Source organism: Rhinatrema bivittatum, chromosome 1 (genome assembly GCF_901001135.1).
Source record: "Rhinatrema bivittatum chromosome 1, aRhiBiv1.1, whole genome shotgun sequence".
Lineage (NCBI taxonomy): Eukaryota > Metazoa > Chordata > Amphibia > Gymnophiona > Rhinatrematidae > Rhinatrema > Rhinatrema bivittatum.
In genome coordinates, this window is record NC_042615.1 from 281827859 (window position 1) to 281847129 (window position 19271).

General features: G+C 46.5%; 1 protein-coding gene and 1 long non-coding RNA gene across 2 annotated transcripts in view; one reads left to right on the plus strand and one right to left on the minus strand.

Moving 5' to 3' along the window:
* Positions 1-19271, minus strand: part of LOC115087964 (matrix metalloproteinase-21-like) — a 75062-nt gene that overhangs the window by 33560 nt on the left and 22231 nt on the right. The window contains exon 3 of the mRNA XM_029595764.1: positions 5157-5931. Coding sequence (XP_029451624.1) covers positions 5157-5931 — 775 coding nt within the window. The remainder of the gene's footprint in view (positions 1-5156; positions 5932-19271) is intronic.
* Positions 1-19271, plus strand: part of LOC115087972 — a 121871-nt gene that overhangs the window by 21700 nt on the left and 80900 nt on the right. The gene's annotated exons all lie outside the window — the stretch shown is intronic.

The window sequence follows — 19271 nt, forward strand, 5'->3', positions numbered from 1 at the left end:
ACTAGGAGCTGGAGAAGAAAGTTGGAGGTGGGCAGTACCCTTCAACCCTGCTGCTGCCACTTGAAGGGGACACAAGTAGGCTCGCAAAAGTGTAGGAGCAGCAATTGTGCAGTGGCCCAAGCCTAAAGATCTTCATTCAAAAATTGGAAGAAGAATCCAACAGAAGAAAATAGGATAATGCATAAGCGTTGACAAGTTAAATGTAAGACACTGATAAGACAGTCTAAGAGAGAATTTGAAAAGAAGTTGGCCGTAGAGGCAAAAACTCACAGTAAAAGCTTTTTAAAATATATCCGAAGCAGAAAGCCTGTGAGGGAGTCAGTTGGACCGTTAGATGATCGAGGGGTTAAAGGGGCACTTAAGAAGATAAGGGCATCGTGGAAAGATTAAATGATTTCTTTGCTTTGGTGTTTACTGAAGAGGATGTTGGGGAGGTACCTGTACCAAAGAAAGTTTTCATGGGTAATGATTCAGATGGACTGAACCAAATCACGGTGCACCTAGAAGATGTGGTAGGCCTGATTGACAAACTGAACAGTAGTAAATCACCTGGACCAGATGGCATACACCCCAGGGTTCTGAAAGAACTAAAAAATGAAATTTCAGATCTATTAGTAAAAGTTTGTAACCTATCATTAAAATCATCCATTGTACCAGAAGACTGGAGGATAGCAAATGTAACCCCAATATTTAAAAAGGGCTCCAGGGGCGATCCGGGATACTACAGACCGGTTAGCCTGACTTCAGTGCCAGGAAAAATAGTGGAAAGTGTTCTAAATATCAAAATCACAGAACATATAGAAAGACATGGCTTAATGGAACAAAGTCAGCATGGCTTTACTCAAGGCAAGTCTTGCCTCACAAATCTGCTTCACTTTTTTGAAGGCGTTAATAAACATGTGGAGATCTTGTTTGTTACGGCCATACGGCCGGCGCCATTTTGCAATACGGCAATACGGCCATACGGCCGGCGCCATTTTGCAATACGGCAACAAGTGCAGGAGGTCGCTCCCGGATCCCCGCTGGACTTTTGGCAAGTCTTGTGGGGGTCAGGAGGCCCCCCCAAGCTGGCCAAAAGTCCCTGGGGGTCCAGCGGGGGTCCGGAAGCGATCTCCTGCGCTCGTGACGTCGGGGGACAGGAACCAAAATGGCGCCAGCGCTACCTTTGCCCTGTCATATGACAGGGCAAAGGTAGCGCCGGCGACATTTCTATTAACGCAGCCGTGGCCCGAGAGTGGAAGATCACACCGGGACCCCCCCACTGGACCCCAGGTAATTTAAAACATTTTGGGGGGGTTCGGGAGGGTGGGGGATTTATTTTACAGGGTCGGGGTGGGTTTTAGGGTTGTTTTAGTGTGCCGATTTTCCCACCCTCCCCCTTCCCCTCCCCCTCCCCCGATTTATGATTTTTGACGATAAATCAGGGGAATTCCTATTGTATCGCGCCTCTAATGATTTTTTTACGATTTAAAATATATCGGACGATATTTTAAATCGTCAAAAAACGATTCACATCCCTATTGCATATAGGGAAAAATAACCTATGCTATAGTTACACAATGTTAGGTTCCATATTGGGTGCTACCACCCAAGAAAGAGATCTAGGCGTCATAGTGGATAACACATTGAAATCGTCGGTTCAGGTTGCTGCAGCAGTCAAAAAAGCAAACAGAATGTTGGGAATTATTAGAAAGGGAATGGTGAATAATACAGAAAATGTCATAATGCCTCTGTATCGCTCCATGGTGAGAACGCACCTTGAATACTGTATACAATTCTGGTCGCCGCATCTCAAAAAAGATATAGTTGCTATGGAGAAGGTACAGAAAAGGGCAGCCAAAATGATAAGGGGAATGGAACAGCTCCCCTAAGAGGAAAGACTTAAGAGGTTAGGACTTTTCAGGTTGGAGAAGAGACAGCTGAGGGGGGATATGATTGAAGTGCTTAAAATCATGAGAGATTTAGAACAGGTAGATGTGAATCGGTTATTTATTCTTTCAGATAATAGAAAGACTAGCGGGCACTCCATGAAGTTAGCATGTGGCACATGCTAATCGGAGAAAGTTATTTTTCACTCAACACACAATTAAACTCTGGAATTTGTTGCCAGAGAATGTGGTTAGTGCAGTTAGTGTAGCTGTGTTTAAAAAAGGATTGAATAAGTTCTTGGAGGAGAAGTCCATTACCTGCTATTAATTAAATTGACTTAGAAAATAGCCACTGCTATTACTAGCAACGGTAACAGGGAATAGACTTAGTTTTTGGGTACTTGCCAGGTTCTTATGGCTGGATTGGCCACTGTTGGAAACAGGATGCTGGGCTTGATGGACCCTTGGTCTGAACCAGTATGGCATGTTCTTATGGCAAATCAGGCCCTGACTCCAAATTGGGTGGCTCCCATGACTATACTTCTATTCCCACAATCCTGTGGCAGTGAAGTTTTTGTGGCCTGGTAGCATCTCCCTTAATTAGGCCTGTACGTTAAATGGTATGGGTGTGAAGGTGGCAGCTGGGGCTAAGGCAATGCAGACCAAGGGAGATTGGGAATCCTTGGTAGGGTGAGATAAGGACAGAGAAAAATGGTTATGGGGATGGACAGAGACAGATGGAAGAAAGAGAGATTTGGGGTGGGGGTCAGAAGGAAAAGAAGAGAGTCCTGGGGGGGTGGGGGGGGGGGGTGGAGGAAATCAGAGAGAAAGAAACCTGGGTGGAGAGAAACTAAGGGAAGGGAAAGAGAGCGAGGGTCCTCGGGGTGAGGAAAGGGCGAGAGAGGCAGAAGAGAGAGAGAGAGAGAGAGAGTCCTTCAGTGTGTTAGAAGGCAGATAGAAGGAGGGGAGAGAAAGATTGTTTGGGGGCCAGATAGATGAAGGTCTGGATGAAGGGTTAGACAGTCACAGATATACAAAGGAATGTAAAAGAAGAAGAAAATGTTGAAATGTGAAAAATGTTGAGGGAAAATACATAAAGAAGAAGAGGGAGAGGAAAGAGAGAGGGAGAGAAAAGAAATCGAGAGGTATGGCATGGAAAAGAGACAGTTGGAGGTTAGGGAGAAATTGAAAAAGGAAGAAACACATAGAAGAAAAGAAAAGTGGATCCAAAACAAGGATGCATGAGGCAGAAAATCAGCATGATACATGAAGCAACTTATCACTATCCATCAAGGTATGCACCAGTGCATATTTTTGGAACAATAAATTCTGCTATGGATTCTCATTATTTCAAGATATTTGGAGTGTCACAATATCCCTAAGAACCCTTAAGCAAATCTTCCATCCTGCTGAAGGAAACCTAGGGAGCCCCATGATTTGCATCATAGCCAGATGTGCCCCCTTTTCCAGTAAGGATTTGGAATGAAATGGTGTCTAACATGGGGACAGAGAGTTTTGTAGACCTCCTGTGGTGAACCAGCTTGTACTCTGCTAATTATGTGTTTCCTGAAGTCACTGCAACAATCCAGCGAGAAACCCAAAAGTAACGAAGAACAAATTTATTTGCCATTCCTCATGGAAGCGCAGGTGGAATGCATGCAAAGCATGAGAATAGTCTTCAAAGAAGAGCTCCATGTACATGTTGCTGATATAACCACTGCATGGTAGAAGATCAAGCAATGAAGAGCCTAGTTGAGCAGAACCGTAGAGTAAAAAAAAAACCAAACATGTGCCTGCCAAGCTCAAGCCAGCCTATGGCAGCAGAAGAAAGAAGGAAGCCTGAGCTTGTGCTGCTGTGCATTTGCAAGGCCTAGCCTATAGATAACCCACCATCATGTCCTATCAGCTTTGGGACATAGCTTACTGGATCAGAAATGGATGGACATGTTTCACCATTGAGTTTGGAGACATGATGACCCTCCTTGGAGTGTCTGGATTACTTTCACGCAGATGGCTTAAGGCCTGTTCATCTAAGGTGCATGGATCTGTTGGGCCCATTGTTTTTTGAACCAGACCTGCAGCTTATCCTGCATCTACCTGCAATATTCATAGGTTTGGGGCCATTAAGGAAGAGCTTGTAATTTGATTGCTGATAGATTTTTATTGATTATTATTCTATGTTAATAAAACATCAGTTTGGCCTTTCTAGAAATGAAACCTATCAGAACAGAAATTTTTCCTCAGATTGCATTTCAGAGCATCTAAATCTTCAAAGTTCTGGGGGCCTTTTTCTTTTGCCGTCCTCCTTCACAATTAAAATCCTGGTACTGGCCCTGTAAATATTCAATTTTGACACAGCCAATTCAAGCAAACTAATTGAGGGCAACACAAAAATGGCCATGTTTTATCAATACCCTCTATGCGTTCTGGTGGCTGCTTTATAACAAAACAATGAAAGGTCAAATTCCGCTATTCAATATTAGTGCATTTCCCATTGTCAAAACCTCAGGATGCTTTGAAGAATACACAGGAAATGGTTTTCCTTGCAGGAAGTAAAATGCTCACCTTAAGAATTGGTACTACATCTCTAGCTGCAAATAAATATATAATATATATACCTTCATTCCTCACCTTACACTACAATTCTTCTTTTTACATATCCACAATGTCCATTCTCTTATATAGAAGTGATGCTCCATAAATGCCTCTAGGGGCTTTATTTAATAAAGGGTTTTTTTTCTCTTAGAAACAGAGTGGAATAAAGTCCTTTTTGAATAAGGCCCTGTATGATACAGACATGCCACATATATGACCATTATCTCCCCACTCCACATCCATACACACACCACTCTAATGCACCTTAGATTTATCTCACGCCTTTTTCATTGGTAGTTCAAGCAGAGTTTCATTTAGATACAGTAGGTACCTCAATTCTGTGTTCTACGGGGGTAATTTAAGACTGCCTGAATTTGTGCAGTCCAGGGGTAATTTTTACCTGCAAACTTTGCACCACTTTTCAAAGTGAAAGTACACATCTGCTTCCACTAGAAAAATTATGCCAGGAACACTGCCCGTACTAACCTGAGTGGATAATTTTCTGGAGAAAAACACATGCTTTTGGAAATGCCAAACTCTCCCCCATCTCAGACCCCCCAGAAAAGCCATAGCCTGGTGCTTTTACCTGTTTTTATAAAGCCTATTTCTATCGGTAAAGCACTGTTTTACCTGCGGAAATGGCTTTGAAAGCCACGCTTTATCTGTCTTCTTTCCAGCCTTGTCATGACTTACCTGTTCCGAAGCCTAGCTTAATATCGATCTCATGTGCAGGGGAGGTGATGTCCTCTTCAAAGGTCAGCGGCACCACTTCACTCCAGATGCGGAAGGCCAGTTTCAGGATGTACCTCTGCTGGTCAGTAGGCAGCCATTCACTGTATCCTTCCCCCAGCAGGCGCCACTTTACTCTGGGCTTGGAGAACGCCACCCTTTGGGGTCCATTTCGCAGAGAGTCACTTCTCTTTTTTCGTGCGTGCTCCACCAGCCTCTGGAGTAGGCGTCTCTCTTCTGTATGCCCACCTTCAGTAGCATTAGTGGAATTGGTTACTCTTGTGTGGTTGTTGGTGTTACTTTGTGTCATGGGGCTCAAGTTGGCGTTATTGGAAAAGCTGGAAATGTCAGTTATATTCCCAACACTGTGACTGGAAGCATCATTCTTGTCCCCGTTGGCAGGTGGCATGTTAATCCCTTCTTTTGTCTCAGGAACTTTGTGGTCGGGAACGCCACAGCGAGGAGCGTTCATTATCTTGTTGGTGGCTTCATCCAGGATGCCTGTGATAGGGAGCCTGTTGGCTTCCTGGAAGCGTTTTAGGGCACTGACAAACTGGGGGTTTTGTGTGGGTTCAGCAAATTGAGACTGTTCAACTTCTTCACTTTCAGACTCTCCTTCAGTAAGCACAATGGAAATATCTGCAGGAGCCACATTGTCTTCTTGAGGTTTCATCACATCCTCATATGGAAGGGATTCCCATTTTACAGGCTCTATCCAGCCATATTTCCAGAGGTATCTCTGCATGAGAAAATATATTTAATTATCTATTTGCTTTCAAATGAAAACACAATTAGAGATGAGTGAGCTGGGTTGATTAGAATAAAACCCCTGCCCACCTCACCCCCTCCACTCTAACTGGTGGTTTTCAGCAGAACTCACATGATACAAATTGCATTGTCTGTGTTTCAGATATAATATGAACCTCCCACCCCTACACTGACTCAAATATATTTCTTAGGCAGAAGGTCACAGTGGACTTTGAGCCCAATAATGCCATTAAAGTTACCAATATTATTCTAATTGAAGAAACTTTGATGACATTTTTGAGGTGGAAAGTCAAAACCTTTCATACCAGTCAATGCTGTAAACAAGCCAAAGCTGGGTCAATGGAATGAGATTATCATCTGACTATAACAAGGTTCAGCAGTTGACTGCCTATGCTGTGGGATATGTAAGCCACTGATAATTTATCCATCTGTAAATCAAAATACAGATGCACCCAAAGCAGCAGCATTAGCTCCATTATACTCCTGAAAATATCAGCTTCCTTTTTCATGGCTCTGTTGCTCGATTCTTATGTCTTCTTTTTGTTCCTATTAAGTTTTATTTGCTTTATTACATTTTGGAGATAAATGGAATGTACATTTACTGTAAGTATAAACATAATCCTCGGTTTTAAATCTTTACTTTCCACATTTCAGCTGCTTGCATTGCATGAAGAATTTCATGCATCGATAGAATACCTGTATGGCATTCTGACTAGAGAAGGGCAAATTCAAATTACAAGACCTGTAACTCACAATCTGCAAAGCTCCCTGCCAATGATCCATGGTTTATCTGACTGATTACAGTTATCCAAATGACTCAGAATCACATATCAAGATTTGTGCATTCCTTAACTGAGATCTGCTGAGGGATTCCTCTGGGCTTACAGAAAGTCTCGATTCACATTTCTGAGGATGGGAGAGGAATCCCCAACACTGTTTTTTTATTGATGGAAGAGGGAAGAACTTGATGGGCCTGTGCAAATAATTATTCTCTTTTCCTATCGAGAGTAGGATGAATAGACATGGTAGAATCCCCTCTACTGCCCATAAGAAGAAGGCAGTGAGAGGGAAACTTCTGGAGATTCACACCTTCAACTCTCCTTGATAACTAAACTGGATGTAACCAAGCTAATTATTAATCTTTCTTATTTCCTGCAATCTAATTTAAACTCTTTTTAAAAATTATTTTAACCTCACTTTTTTATTTTTAAAGTGAACTCTGAAGAAAAGTGAGTGTCTCATTTTCAAGCAAACATCACAAACCAAGAGCCCCTGAAAATATGAAAGAATGTATGAAAAGCAAAGATACTGAAGCTCATTCTTTGAAGAAATGTATGCAGAAATTAGAAATTGCATAATTTAGGCAATTGAATAGGGATGTGAATCGTTTTTGAATGATTAAAATTATCGTCCGATAATTTTAAAATCGTTCTAAACCGTTAGAGTACACGATACAATACAAATGCCCACGATTTATCGTCAGGAGCATTTATATTGTATCGTTAAATAGGGCACGGGAATTATTTGGGGGAGGGTGGGAAAACCGGCACACCAACACAACCTCTAAACCCACCCCCACCTTTTAAAACAAATTCCTTACACTCCCCCACCCTCCCAAACCCCCCCAAAATGTTAAATTACCTGGTGGTCCAGTGGGGGGGGGGGGGGGGGGTCCCCGGCGTGATCTCCCGCTTTCGGGCCATCGGCGCCATTTTGGCTACCACAGATAAAAAGGCGCCGATGGCCCAAAAAAAAAAACCCACCCCGACCCTTTTCAAATTACCCCTTTGCTTCTCCCACCCTCCTGACCCCCTCCCAAAAAACCTTTTACTTGTACCTGGTGGTCTAGCGGGGGGTCCAGGAGCCATCCTTTCAATCGTGCCGGTGCTGGAGGTTTCAAAATGGCGCCGATCGCCTTTGCCCTTACCTTGTCACAGGGAGTGACGGTCGCTCTCTGTGACAAGGTAAGGGCAAAGGCGATAGACTGCCAGTATGGCGCCGATCGCCTTTGTCCTTACCTTGTCACAGAGAGCGACCGTCGCTCCCTGTGACAAGGTAAGGGCAAAGGCGATCGGCGCCATTTTCAAACCTCCAGCACCGGCACCGGCACGATTGAAGGGATGGCTCCTGGACCCCCCGCTAGACCACCAGGTACATCTAAAAGGTTTTTTGGGGGGTCGGGAGGGTGGGAGAAGCAAAGGGGTTATTTGAAAAGGGTCGGGGTGGGGTTTTTTTTTCGGGCCATCGGCGCCTTTTTATCAGTGGTAGCCAAAATGGCGCCGATGGCCCGAGAGCGGGAGATCGCGCCGGGGACCCCCCACTGGACCGGCTGCACAAAATCGGCAGCCTTGCGCGCACCGATCCTGGATTTTAGCAGATACGTGCGGCTACGCGTGTATCTACTAAAATCCAGCGTACCTTTGTTTACGACTGGTGCGCCAACAAAAGTACGCGAACGCGTCGTTTTTAAAAATCTACCCCTTAGAGAATAGGCAGAAATCTATTGGTTATAGGCAGGGACCCCTGCCTATAACCGATCATGACTATGGCACCTTGGCCTTGGCCTTGGCCTATTCAAAGGCTGCGGCATGATGAAGGGGACATGGCCTATGCCTGAGCATGATGCAGGGGTCTTGGGCCTAGGCCAGGACCCGATGTCGAGCCCTTGGCTGAGACTTGAGGACCCAGGCCTGGGAAATTTCCTCACCTTCCCTTCTTACCAAATCCAATGCCACATCCTGGCCCAATCCCAAAGCCTGAGCCTTAGCCCAGACCAAGGCCCAATACCAGAGCACTGTCCTGATGCCTAAGCCACCAAGACTAGTTTGGAGATTGGGTCTGAATGCCTGGACCTCTACCTGGACCCAGACCCAATGCTGGGGCCCAACCCAGAGGCTGGTTGCCAGTGTCTGGACCTGGAACGGGCCCTATGCCACTGGGTTCTGATGCCTGGGCCTCATCCTAGGCCAGGGCCCGAGCCCAGGCCCAATGCCGGGATTCAGCCAGGAGGCCAGATCCTGATGTCAGGGCCTCGGCCTAGTCCTGTTGGGTCTCCACCACCTACATCTGCCTACCGATGTCGAGGGCCTATAGGGTGTCCCCATAGGCAGTACCAACCTCGTCTCGGCCAAGGGTCCACATCTCGATGCAACAGGTTGCTGAGGCCAAAGACCCGGTGGACCTCTCTGGCCTCCTTGAAAATCCAGCAGCAGCAGCAATTCCTGGAGACATTGGCAGCTTCCTTACAATGCCTGAATGCCTGCCTTGACGCTTCCTCTACTGCATTTGCACCTTCTGCCTCCCCGACACTCTTGGTGTCCACTCTCCGGTTACCGGCTCCTCCTCGGTTCACAGACAACTCCAAGCAATGCCGGGGGTTCATCAGTCAGTGCTTTATGCAATTCATACTCCAGCCAGCGCAGTTCTCTTTGGACGCCATAATGACCACCTTCATTCTCTCCCTCCTCGACAGCAAGGCCCTGGCTTGGGCATCCCCCATTCTTCAGGACCTACATCGTTTTGTCAGGTCTTTAAGCAGACCTTTGAAGAACCAGGCCGCCACTGGCTCGGACATACTCCACCTCCGCAAAGGGGCGAGCCCCCTATCGGACTACGCCATCGAATTCCGCACTATAGCTTCCGAGTTGAAATGGCGGGAAGACAGCCTAAGGAGCATCTTCCTGGAGGGGCTTTCCTCCCGCATAAAGGACGAGCTGGCAGCCCGGGATCTCCCTGCATCACTGGACACGCTCATTGATTTAGCTGCCCGGATTGACCCACATCTTCGGCAGCACGCACGGGAAGTACAGGTGCCCCGCAGATCTGTTCCGTTGGTGCCATCCTTCTCCAAACCCCTGGTGGGGACTTCGCCAGCAACTGGGACCACTCGACAGGAAAAGCCCATGAAGTTAGGAAGGAGTCCTCTGTCCACCGAGGAGAGACAGTGCCGTCGAATCCTGGGTCTGTGCCTTTATGCGCTGGGAAGGGGCATTTCCTGGCCCACTGTCCAGAAATGTCGGGAAACTTCCAGACCTAGAACCAGTCAGGGAGGTGGTTCTAGGTTTCACTAAGCCTGCTCCCCAACTCATGCTTCCATTGGCTCTACTCATGGATGGGTATGAGTTCCCTACCCTGGCACTCCTGGACTCTGGCGCAGGGGGGAACTTTATTTTGAAGGACTTGGTCCACCATCTAAACCTTCCCATGAAGCCGCAAGACACCCCGCTGGTAATCTCCTCCATCTCGGGCGACCCGGTCCCCGGGAGGATCACCGAGACCACTCTTCCCATTTGCCTCTGAACCGGTATGCTGCATTACGAAGAGCTGACTTTTCTTGTGATCGAAAATGCGGTCAACCCTGTTGTTCTTGGATTACCCTGGCTTCAGCAGCATGCCCCTGTTCTAGACTGGGAGATGCTCCAAATGACCAAATGGGGTTCCCGGTGTCACCAGAAATGTCTTTGTTCCCCTTTGCTACTCGCTATGACCTACCTGGGCCTACCCCCTCAATATGCCACCTTCACTGACGTCTTCTCCAAGGAGAGCGCTGAGATTCTGCCGGAACACCGGGTGTTCGACTGTGCTATTGACCTGGTCCCTGGAAGCATTCCGCCATGGGGAAGGGTGTATCCCCTATCCCTGCCTGAGACCGAGGCCATGGCCAAGTATAAACAAGAGAATCTGGAGAGGGGGTTTATTCGCCCATCAACATTGCCAGCGGGAGCTGGATTCTTCTTTGTGGCTAAGAAGGATGGCTCCCTTTGGCCATGTATCGACTACCAAAGGCTTAACGCCATAACCAGGAAGGATCAGTACCCCTTGCCTCTTATCCCTGAATTATTGGACTGCTTGCAGGGAGTTTGAGTCTTCACTAAGTTGGATCTCTGAGGGGTATACAACCTGGTGTGGATCAAACCAGGGGACGAGTGGAAGACCGCTTTCAATATCCGCGACGGCCACTACGAATATCTTGTAATGCCGTTCGGGCTATGCAATGCTCCCGCAGTATTCCAAGCAATGATGAATGAGATCTTTCGGGATCTCCTCTATACCACCATGGTGGTCTATATCGATGACATCCTTACCTCCTCAAAAGACATCCAACCCCACCATCATGACGTCCGACAGGTCCTCTAACGTGTGTGTGCCCACAAGCTCTATGCAAAACTGGAGACGTGCATTTTTGAAAAAGAATCTGTCCCCTTTCTGGGGTATACTGTCTCCAGCACCGGTTTCCGGATGGACCCGGAAAAAGTGGCCTGTATCCGGGACTGACCCCAGCCCTCGAGCCTTTGCCCCCTGCAACGATTTTTAGGCTTTGCCAATTTCTACAGGCATTTCATCCCTCATTACTCTCAAGTGGTCGGTTCCGCTCACAGCACTCACCCAAAAAGGAGTCAATACCCAAGAGTGGCCAACAGAGGCACTAGCCGCATTTGCAACCTTGAAACAGGCCTTCCTCCATGAGCCCTGTCTCCATCATCTGGACCCCACACGCCCCTTCATCTTGGAGGTCGATGCCTCCTCCATCGCCATTGGGGCCGTTTTGGGCCAGCTCACCACAAAGGGAACTTTCCATCCTTGCTCCTACTTTTCCCGAAAATTCTCTCCCTCGGAGAAAAATTATGGTATCGGGGATAAAAAACTATTAGCTATAGAACTGGCTTTCAAAGAGTGGTGACAGTGGCTGGAGGGGGCCCGACACAGAGTCATAGTCTATACTGACCATAAAAACCTGGGGCATCTCCGCCACACTCAGCGCCTGAATGCCCGGCAGGCTCATTAGTCCTTGTTTTTTAGTCATTTCAACTTCGTGGTGAAGAATATCAGGGTTGATGCCCTCTCTTGGTCCTGTGAGCAGGAAGATAATCCAGATACTCCAGACTACATCATTGACCCGGCATGCATCCTGGTAGCTGCCTCTCAAGCTATTCCCCAAGGGAAGACGGTAGTCCTGACCCGACTCTGGCAACAGGTTCTAGAGTGGGCCCATGACTTGAAGGTGGCAGGTCATCCTGGTTGTGCACGGACTCTTGCCTTACTTAAACGGTACTATTGGTGGCCGTTGATGGATAAAGATGTGAAGGCCTACGTGGACTCTTGTCCCACCTGCGCTCACCAAAAGCCCATGGTGGGATGACCTTGGGGACTGTTACAGCTGCAGCTGGCCCCCAAGGAAACTTGGACCCACATATCTACCGACTTCGTGGTAGATCTCCCCTCTTCAAGTGGCAACAGAATAATTTGGGTCATTACCAACCGTTTCTCTAAGATGGTTCACTTTGTTGCCCTCCTGGCACTTCCATCTGCTCCAGAGCCAGCAAAGCTGGTCACCTTCCACATTTTTTGTCGCCATGGTTTACCCCATCACATTGTCTCCGATCATAAAGCCCAGTTTACCGCTAAATGCTGGCGATCATAGTGCTGCAAATTCAACATCAAGAGCAATTGCATCCTCAGGCCAACAGCCAAGCAGAAAGCACTAACCGCACCTTGAAGACCTTTTTGCGGTCCTTTGTGAACCTGCGACAGGTCAATTGGGCAGATCTCCTTCCATGGGCAGAGTTCTCGCACAACTCTCACCTGAACGCTGCCACGAGATTTTCACCCTTCCTCGTAGTATATGGGAAGCAACTATTCACTACACTCCCAGTGCCCCTGTCTGTTCCCTCTCCTGCTGCCCAGTTGATGGCACAGGAACTTCAGTCCTTGTTGTCACAAACAGAGGTCCTGATTCGCAAAGCCGCTGAGAGAGCAAAGGTTACAACTAACAGACACAGACGTCCGGCTCCCCTGCTCAAACCCGGAGACAAGATATGGCTGAGTACCCACAATAATCAGCTCCAAGTACCCTCCATGAGGTTAGCACCCTGTTATATTGGCCCCTTCTCCATCCTGCGACAGATTACTCTAGTCATGTACCAACTCCGTCTTCCAGCATTGTTGAAAATTCACAATGTCTTCCACATCTCCTTACTTAAGCCAGTGGTTCTGTCCTGGCCAGCCCAGAAATTGCCTGAACCGGAAAAGATTTCCTCGGAAGGAGACAAGACTTATCAAGTGAAGGAGATTCTAGATGTCCATTGCCGTCTCAAGAAGTGGGAATACTTGATTGCCTGGGAGGGATACGGTCCGGTGAAAAACTCTTGGGAGCCCGGTTCCAATAAAGGACTGCTTAAGGAATTCCACATGGCACACCCAAGGAAACCCAGGCCGCAAGGAAGAGGGCTTAGAGGAAGGGGTACTGTTACGGTGGCCGGCCGCAGCATCTGCGGCTGACCACACTCATCCCCCCCTGGTGGGTCGGGGTTGCCGCTGCCACTCCGTGGTCCTGAGGCCTTCTCTTCTTCGGTGCAGCCAGCCAGCCTTCTCTTCTTCGGTGCAGCCAGCCGTGTCTAACACTAGGCGCGCACATGCAGCTCCTCCCCCTCCTTAAATGAGTCATGCCAGAAAGACCTTTTGCGGAACCCAGAAGCATAGGGCCCCGCTGGTCCTATATAAGGCAGTCTCTGCTGTCCTATCGATGCCTCAGCAACAGGTCTCACTCTCTGGAGTCTCTAGTTGCTCTTCGGTTCCTGCCTCCATGTCTTCAGTTCCAGCCTCCGTGTCTTCATTTCCTGCCTCCGTGTCTTCCGGGCCTGCCTCCATGTCTCCCAGTTCCATCTTCGTGTGTTCCTGCTTCCTCTGACCCTCGGATTGCTTCTCTGGTTTTGACTTGACTCATTTTCTGGATTCTGCTTTCGCTTGCTGCCTGCCCTGACCACCGTTCACCGTTCACCCTGACCACCGTTCACCCTGACCACTGTTCACCGTTCACCGTTCTGCTGAACGCCGCCTGCCTTGACCTCTGGTCTGTCCTAGGATTCTACTCTCGCCATTAGCCCTGACCACCAGACTGTCTTACCTGCCTACACCGCTCACCTCCAGACCAGCTCACAGGAGACCCGCTCCTAAGTCATGCCGGCCCCAGCACCCAAGGGCTCAACCTGCGGGGAACAAGGGCTGGTAAAGGTGAAGGTCCCGTTGGGTCTCTGCCACCTACATCCGCCTACCAATGTCGAGGGCCTATAGGGTGTCCCCATATGCAGCACCAACCTCGTCTCGGCCAAGGGTCCACATCTTGACGCAACATAAACTAAGTGGGGATCTTGTATGCTTGCCAAACTAAGATCTAGATTCATCATTTTGCTTTAATTTTCATATGAATAGCACCCGTGATAAAATAAAAAGGGGTGTGGTTAAGGAAATGTTTTAGATACCATAACATGCACTGTTATACCATTTTGCATAGGTATTTTACTGTAATGCTTGTTAAATTTATTGCACTTGTGATGTTTTTACTTTGCAAGCTGAGTGGGTATTTTGGTTTGCTCCTGGGGGAGAAAGAGAGAGAGAGCGAGAGAGAGAGACTTTTTATAACACTCTCTTATTAGTCAACTATTTATATCACTGTAGGAGGGTCAACTAGTATCTCGAAATGAAGTTTTGGTGGTAGTCTAGGGTTAGGGGGCAGTTTTACATGCATAGTCAGATATACAAACAGCACAGTACCCATCAGTGAAGATTTGATGTGATTTGGAGTGAGAAAGGTACACAAAGATGAGATTCGCACAATTTCTTCTCACCCATCTTGATAGCAGCTAAGTAGAGTGCATCAAACTTGGTCGAGAGTACATTGTACAAATCTCATCTTTGTGTACCTTTCCTTACTCCAAATCACATTAAATCTTTACTGATGTGTACTGTGCTGTTCATACATCTGACTGTGCATGTGAAACTGCTCCCCAAACCCTAGAGCACTGAGACAAAACCTCACCTTGAGATACTAGTTGACCCTCCTACAGAGATATAAATAGTTGACTAGTATGTGTGCCTCCCCAGAGGTTCTCTCTCTCTCTCTCTCTCTGGCATATTGCACAGCATAATACCAGGAAAAAAGGTGTAGTTATTTCTGGCATTAAAACATGTCTTATGCTATTGCATGCAACATTAAGTAACCCCTCATTTTCTTAAACTACTTCCTTTTGACTAAATTTTACAAATTTGCATATGCATCTTAAGATGCAGTAAATAACGCATGTATTATGGCATTATGGTCTGATATTATGACCCTAATGTGATTTGATGAATGACCCTGTTAGATGAAGGAAGAAGACAAAAAACAAAAAGACTCAGATAAGGCGAAATCTTACAGAGGGTCACATTCTGTGCCTGGCAGCTGGGGCTGTATCCTTAGCTATGTGGACAGGATACCTGGGCAGATTGGATGGGTCTGATGGCCGTTTTCTGCTGTCATGTAATGTGTTACTATATTTAAGTATTCCTGACTTTATTCAAACCTAACTGAAAATCAAAATAAAAAACAGTTCAATGTGCATTAGGGGTATGCTCAGAAAAAAATGTTCATTTTGTTTCTTTTATTATAATTTATGGCAGGTGCCATTCTGAAGACAGGGATCGCACCTGCTCCATTTTGACTTGGGAGATGCAATGGTGGGGTAAGAGGGCTCTGGGGAGGAAGGACAATCGGGAAAAGCCCCAATAAGGAGCTGAAGGGTGGTTTTCAATTTTGTTTAAGTCTGTGGTGCTCGGCAGGGGGAGGAGGGGATTTGAAACAAAAGGAAACATCAAACCCCCTGAAATTTGGCAGGGTTTTTATTTTGTTTTATTTTCTAACTAAAGAAAATGAAACCAGGCTTTTTGTTATTTTTTTCATTTCATTAGAAAACGAATACACATCCCTAACTGCAGAAAGAAATGAAAGTGACTGACAGCATGAAGCCTCACGTAGGACACGTAGCACACATAGCACATTGAATTCAACCTGGCAGATCAGCTTAGCTGAAGTACTCCGGCTCTCCCACTAGACTACAGACAGGGTTATCACAATAGGCAGTCAGCCAATTTTGTACTACTCTTCAGATAGCAGAAGGGCAACCAGATTATTCCTTTGCATAAGGCAAAAGGAGTTGTTTTTAAGTTTATACATAAATTAGAAATGTGAAATATTCCGGTGATTTATGCAGACAATTCCAACTCAGTGGGAATTGAATCCACCAGGTCCTCTACAAGGCAGGAAGCAGCAATGTCAGTGAAGCACTGGTGCTGCTCTGGTGGTTTCCATGTACATTGCAGGGGCACTGGGTAAGTACGTGAAACATTCATAGATGTATCAAGCTCTTCCAGTATTTAAAATATCCTGTATGCTGATATTTCATTTTTTTAATTTCCTGGGACAAAAGACATTCTAAAAACAATTTCAACTTTTAATCCCCGTATATCCATTTGTTCAAATCTCTCAGTGAGATTAAGGTACATGGTGATGGCACAGGACATCATTAAAGCTGTTTTACCATTGGATGGTCAGCGCCTCACAATGCATTGCCTTGTGCATGTTGCGCCCGTCGGTCGCAGACGGCTGCGCCCTCTGTTGCTCACCTTTCTCCTGCCTAATTCAGCTCCAGTGGGTAAGATGGCTGCCTCCACTTCCACATGCCGACCTCTCCGGCGTCCCCGGAACAGCATGGGCAATTGCGTTCGCCATTTTCCTCCTGGGATCACCTAGGGCACGTGCACACTCGCCGATCCTCCTTTTACGCGCGTCATGGTGGGAGCCTCGGGGGCGTCCCCTCCGCATGATGTCACCGTCTCCAGATATTTAAACTCCCTTCGCTAAACCAGCTACGAGTTAGTAAGGATTCCCTTCCTGCTGATTTCACCTTGTTACCAGACGCTCGCTGCTCTCTGTTCCTGCTTCAGGACGACTCAGGTACCCGCTCCTCGGGGGCCTTGCCTCGCTCCTATCCACCGTTCGGGGTCAGCCTGTTTCCTGCAAGGACGCACAAGGTACCCGGTCCTCGGGGGCCTTGTCTCGTCCCGGACTCCTGCCCCACGGGGTTTCCCCTCTACCACCACCTTCAAGCCTTTAAGTGAGAACTCCTGCTCTTTAGTCTGTCTCTGTCTCTATCTCATCAACTACAGAGTGGATTCACGGCATACCTCGCTTCGTGGACCAGTACCAGATCTATCTCTCCAAGGCCTTCCTTCTACTGTGGATTCTCGGCATACTCCACTCTGCGGACTACTACCGGATCTATCCCTCTCTGGCCTACCATCTGTGACTGGGTTCTCGGCCTACCCCACTCCGCGGACCACTACCGGACCCATCTCCTTCTCAGGACCTGGTGAGGCTCCATCTCTGCGTTTTCCACGCTACAGAGTACAGTCAGAACTATGCCAGCTGAGACTCTTCTCATCTGGGCTAAGGATCTCTGCCCGCTCCTCGGGTTATATCCATTGCTTGCTGTACAATAAAAACTCTATTTCCTCTGTGTCCATTACTACTAGAGCCAGCCTATCGCAACAAGTCCCCACAGGGCTCCACCCTGTGGGAGGAGTCATCTCTTGTTGCGACCAAGGGCCCACGACTCACTTCAAATTATAACAAAGGACTTTAGTGAAAAGCTCATAATAATGTCTGACAAATATTTGATTTTTCAGAAATTTTTATAGAACATAAGAACATAGAATTGCCATAGTGGGTCAGACCAAAGGTCAATCAAGCCCAGGATCCTGTTTCCAATAGTGGCCAATCCAGATGACAAGTACCTGGCAGGATCCCAAGGGGTAGATATATTCCAAACTACTTATCACAGAGATAAGCAGTGGATTTCTGCAACTCCACCTTAATAATGGTGGAGTTGCATGAGATCCTCCTTAACCGACTAGCAGAGATTGGAATCAAAAACACCGCTTTCAACTGGTTTAAATCCTTCCTTCGAGATAGGTTTTATAAAGTTAAGATCAACCACAAAGAGTCCCAGCCTATCAGCTCAACGCTAGGCGTCCCTCAAGGTTCCTCCTTATCTCCGACCTTATTCAACATTTACTTGCTCCCTCTCTGTAACCTTCTATCTAATTTGAACCTAACCCACTACATATATGCGGACGATGTCCAAATTCTTATTCCAATAACCAAATCACTGCAAGATACCCTCCATTTTTGGAATTTGCTTCTTTTCCATATCCAGTCTTCTTGAGGACCTCTGCCTAATTCTCAATGCCAACAAAACCGAATTCCTCCTCATCACCCAAGATGGCAACTACCAGCTCTCTAATACTCATCCAGTGGCAACCCCCCCTCTATCTCCCCTGGTCAAAAACCTAGGAGTTATCTTGGACAACCAACTGAATCTCAAAAACTTTATTAGCAACACAGTGAAAGAATGCTTCTTCAAACTCCAAGTCCTAAAAAGACTTAGACCCTTACTCCACCCCCAGGATTTCAGATCAGTTTTGCAAGCAATCATATTCTCTAAAATTGATTACTGCAATTGTCTTTTACTTGGTCTCCCAGCTATCTCCCTTAGACCTCTACAAATGCTACAAAATGCCACTGCGAGGATCCTAACTAAAGCAAAAAAAAGGGACCACATCACTCCAATCTTAAAGAATCTCTATTGGCTTCCTATAAAATACAGAATACTCTACAAATCTCTTGCAACCATACACAAATCTATCTACAAAACCTCACACCTCGATCTCAGGATCCCACTGCAGCTACATTCATCATCCCGCCCATTGAGATCGGCACAAAAAGGCTCGCTAAAAGCCCCTTCAATCAAAATATCCTCAAACAATAGAGCCTTCTCCACAGCGGGCCCCAAACAATGGAACTCCCTCCCTTCAGACCTTAGGCTCGAACAATGCCCAATAAACTTCAAAAAAAGACTCAAAACTTGGCTTTTCACCCAAGCATACGCCTGATTTCGATTTCACTAACACTATCCCGTCTGGGTCAACAAATCATGTGTCCCACTACTTAATAATCCCAGAAACAAATACAATCTCCTCCTGCCTTAGATGGACTACTTGTTACATGTCTGATCCAAATCGCTAGTATGTTAGATTTCAATATGTTTGATTTCAGTAATTTAAAATGTTGTTTCTCATAATGTTCTATGCAAGTTCTACGCAATTCAATTTAATTTAAGTTATTATTCACCCAGTTCTTCATTTCCTTTGTTCTATGTAAGACACTTGTGTTATGTCATCCCAAAGTTATATGTAAACCGAAGTGATTGGTAACATTGTTACCAGAACCTCGGTATATAAAAAAAATGTTAAATAAATAAATGGACTTTACCTCCAGGAACTTAACCAGACCTTTATTTTTAAATGCAGCTACACTAATAGCTTTCACCTCATCCTTTGGCTACGAATTCCAGATCTTAATTTTGTGATGAGTAAAAAAATATTTTCTCTACTTTTAAGTGTATCACCTAGTAACTTAATTGTGTGTCCCTGGTCTTT